Raw genomic sequence first — 3,053 nt, 5'->3', positions numbered from 1 at the left:
AAATATTTTAATTAACAAATGTATATTTGGAAAATCTGTCTTCGAACAGCTCATAAGTGCTTCTAATCCAGTTTTGGTATTGACATCTCCATTGCTTATTTTAACTTTCCATATTTTTAATTCTACAAAAGCATTATCCTTTTCAACTGGTTGTATATAAAACTCAACTAATTTCTCAAATGCCAATCTTTCTTCATCAGTAAAAGATGAACTAAACAAACACTCAAAACCTATAACATATAAAATAAAACATCTTCAATTTTTGTTTTAACATGAAAATATTGTTACGTTGGAGATTATATATCTAATACATTATAGTATAATTAATCATAATTCATATTGTGTAATTATTTATTTATATAGTTTTCTACTAGTCGCTAGGAACTAGATACTAATAAGAGTTTTGAGATAAAATTAGATAACATTAAATAGTTTTACCTTCAAAAACTGTTTTATGGTTCAAAAATCGAGAAGTTAGTTGGCTGATAAAATTATCTATAAATGGCACAAACACTGTAACTCTGTAATACTCTTCTACCGAAGATACTTGGGGATTCGCTCTATTTGTCTGTTTTCCAGCAGTGCGTTTCTTTGATATTTCCGTGCCAATAACATCTGCCAAATTCTATTTTAATATTGAAAGTTTATTTATTATTATGTAAACCCAAATAATTAAAACTCAAATTACTTACTTTTACTTTTTCAAATAAAATTTGAAATTCTTTTTCAGAATTTTCTCTTATTTCTTTTAAAGACTGAAGTAATACTTCTATAATATTTATAGTATGCTTTAAATCTATTCTTTTCTTTTGTAATTGTTTGCATACAGGCAGTCCAAAGGCCAAAAAAATCTAAAATATGTTTATTATTTAGGTAATTAAGTAAATAAACAGTACATATTTATTTTTTTACCTTTAAATTTGAATTTAAATTTGATATAACTAACATTATTATTAAGTTACCAATGTAAAACTGAAATTGTAAGTGTAACTGAGTGCATTTAAGGAAAATTGTAAAGATTTCTGTCTTGCAGACATAAACCTTTTTTTTTGTTGGGAGGTGTTATGGTCTATGAGATATCTGTAAGATATCTACAAGATATCAAGGCTAAGTTAGCATAACCATGCCTCGTGTCGAGGGCAATGCGGTTGCTACTATGACCACATAAAAACGTCATTATTAACGTAGTTTTTTTCTTATTTTTTAAGCGTAATAATGGTACAAACTACAAATTCAACATTCTCACGCTTCTAGTATTTGACTTAATTATTAACTACTTACAAAGAATTGTATTAAAGTAGGTTCTAGGCATTGTACAATATTATTTTATTTATTTTTAGGTTTTAAAAAATGTATGGATTCCTAAGAAAGATTTTATTTTTCCTATACTGAATACGTATACAAAAAAGAATTTGAGATTTCAATATACTTGGTTAGAAAGATTTCCATGGCTAGTATATTCTAAAAAAGAAGAAGGAGCTTACTGCCGATATTGTGTAGTTTTCGCAAATTATGGAGGAGTTGGAAACCAATCTTTAGGACAACTTGTACTTAGTGTATTTCGCAATTATAAAAAAGCTCTTAAAGTAATAATCGCTTTTAAATTTTTAATAATTTATGAAATGTTTATAGTTTAACGGCTTTCAGTTTAGTGCACTTATACTTATTTGTTTTTAAATTTTTCTATTATGATAATATGTATAACATAAAACTATTATAGGAATTTCAAGATCACACAAAGTCTGCTTATCATGAAATGAGTGTTTTAAAATCTCAACAATTTCTAAGTATTATATTTGACCATAAACAGCCATCAGTAATAGAACGCATTGACACCGATAAGTGAGTTAACTATTTTAACAAAAGTACCTTAGTACCTATATATTGTATTAAATTTTCAATAATGTCATCATCATTATAGATTGGCTAAAATCAAAGAAAATAGAAAAAGACTAGTTCCTATTATTCAGTGTATTTTGTTGTGTGGTAGAGAAGAAATTCCTTTACGGGGACATCTGGATTTTGGTAAAATAGTGGTAGATGGTAATTGAAATTATAAATAACTAATTTGTTTGTATAATTTGAATTACATATATTTATTTCAACAATCAACAGATATAAATTCTAGAGAAGGTAAATTTCGTGCCATTTTAAAATATCGAGCAATAGGCGATGAACATTTAAAAAATGTGTTGGAAGGTTGTGGTAAAAGGAACAAATATACAAGTCCTATAATTCAAAACCAAATTATTGAGGCGTGCAATAAAATTATTCTGAAACAGATTGTTGATAAAGTAAATTCTTCAAAATGCTTTTCAATCTTAGCTGACGAAACGACTGATGTAGCTACGAAGGAACAATTGTCATTAAGCGTGCGTTATGTGGATGATGATGATTTGTTACACGAAGATTTCCTTCAATTTTTTGAAATAAACAGTTTAACTGGATCAAGTTTAGCTTCATCTATATTGAATGGTAATATCAATTATTATAAATCATTGTTGACTATTTAAATATTATATATGATATATGTTTGAATTTTTATTTCAGGTTTAAATGACTGCGGTATTGATTGTAACCACTTGTATGGCCAAGGCTATGATGGGGCCAGTAACATGGCAGGGAAATTCAATGGATGGTGTCCAAGCTTTAATTAGAGATACCCATCCAAAGGCACTATACATTCATTGCTCTGCACATTCATTCAATATTAGTATGTACATCAAGTGATATAAAATCGGTTAGAAATTGTTTGGGAATCGTTGAACGACTTTATGTATTTTTTAACACACCAAAAAGAAAAAATGAATTAATCAACGAAATTGAAAACAGTGACTCTATACCTAGTTCTAACGCTAGGACACTTAAAAGGCAATGTGCAACACGTTGGGTATAGAAATATGAATCATTAAATGATTTTGTTGAATTATTACCATTTGTTATTAAAACACTTGAAAATATTTCTTCTACGTGGGGTGTACCATCTTCTGTAGATGCCGAAGTCCTATTAAAAAGTGCATTGGATTCAGAGTTCCTTATTTCTTTATATGTTA

The 3,053-nt window shown here is 27.8% G+C and overlaps 1 protein-coding gene across 1 annotated transcript; it reads left to right on the top strand.

Moving 5' to 3' along the window:
- Positions 1–1,756: 1,756 nt before the first annotated feature.
- On the top strand, positions 1,757–2,657 carry LOC126555447 (52 kDa repressor of the inhibitor of the protein kinase-like). Its single transcript, XM_050210374.1, has 4 exons — positions 1,757–1,842; positions 1,922–2,043; positions 2,116–2,475; positions 2,551–2,657. The coding sequence occupies exons 1-4, from the start codon at positions 1,757–1,759 to the stop codon at positions 2,655–2,657; spliced, it is 675 nt and encodes a 224-aa protein (XP_050066331.1).
- Positions 2,658–3,053: the final 396 nt, after the last annotated feature.

The sequence above is a fragment of the Aphis gossypii genome, unplaced genomic scaffold, assembly GCF_020184175.1.
Source record: "Aphis gossypii isolate Hap1 unplaced genomic scaffold, ASM2018417v2 Contig00855, whole genome shotgun sequence".
In the NCBI taxonomy this organism is placed as follows: Eukaryota; Metazoa; Arthropoda; class Insecta; order Hemiptera; family Aphididae; genus Aphis; species Aphis gossypii.
This window is presented reverse-complemented; position numbering and strand designations above follow the sequence as displayed.

Excerpts from the sequence above, each read along its gene's own strand:
- LOC126555447 (XM_050210374.1), top strand. The coding sequence starts at position 1,757 with ATGAGTGTTTTAAAATCTCAACAATTTCTAAGTATTATATTTGACCAT. Across the intron at positions 2,044-2,115 it reads TGGTAAAATAGTGGTAGATG|ATATAAATTCTAGAGAAGGT; the intron begins GTAATTGAAATT and ends AACAATCAACAG. Across the intron at positions 2,476-2,550 it reads AGCTTCATCTATATTGAATG|GTTTAAATGACTGCGGTATT; the intron begins GTAATATCAATT and ends TTTTTATTTCAG.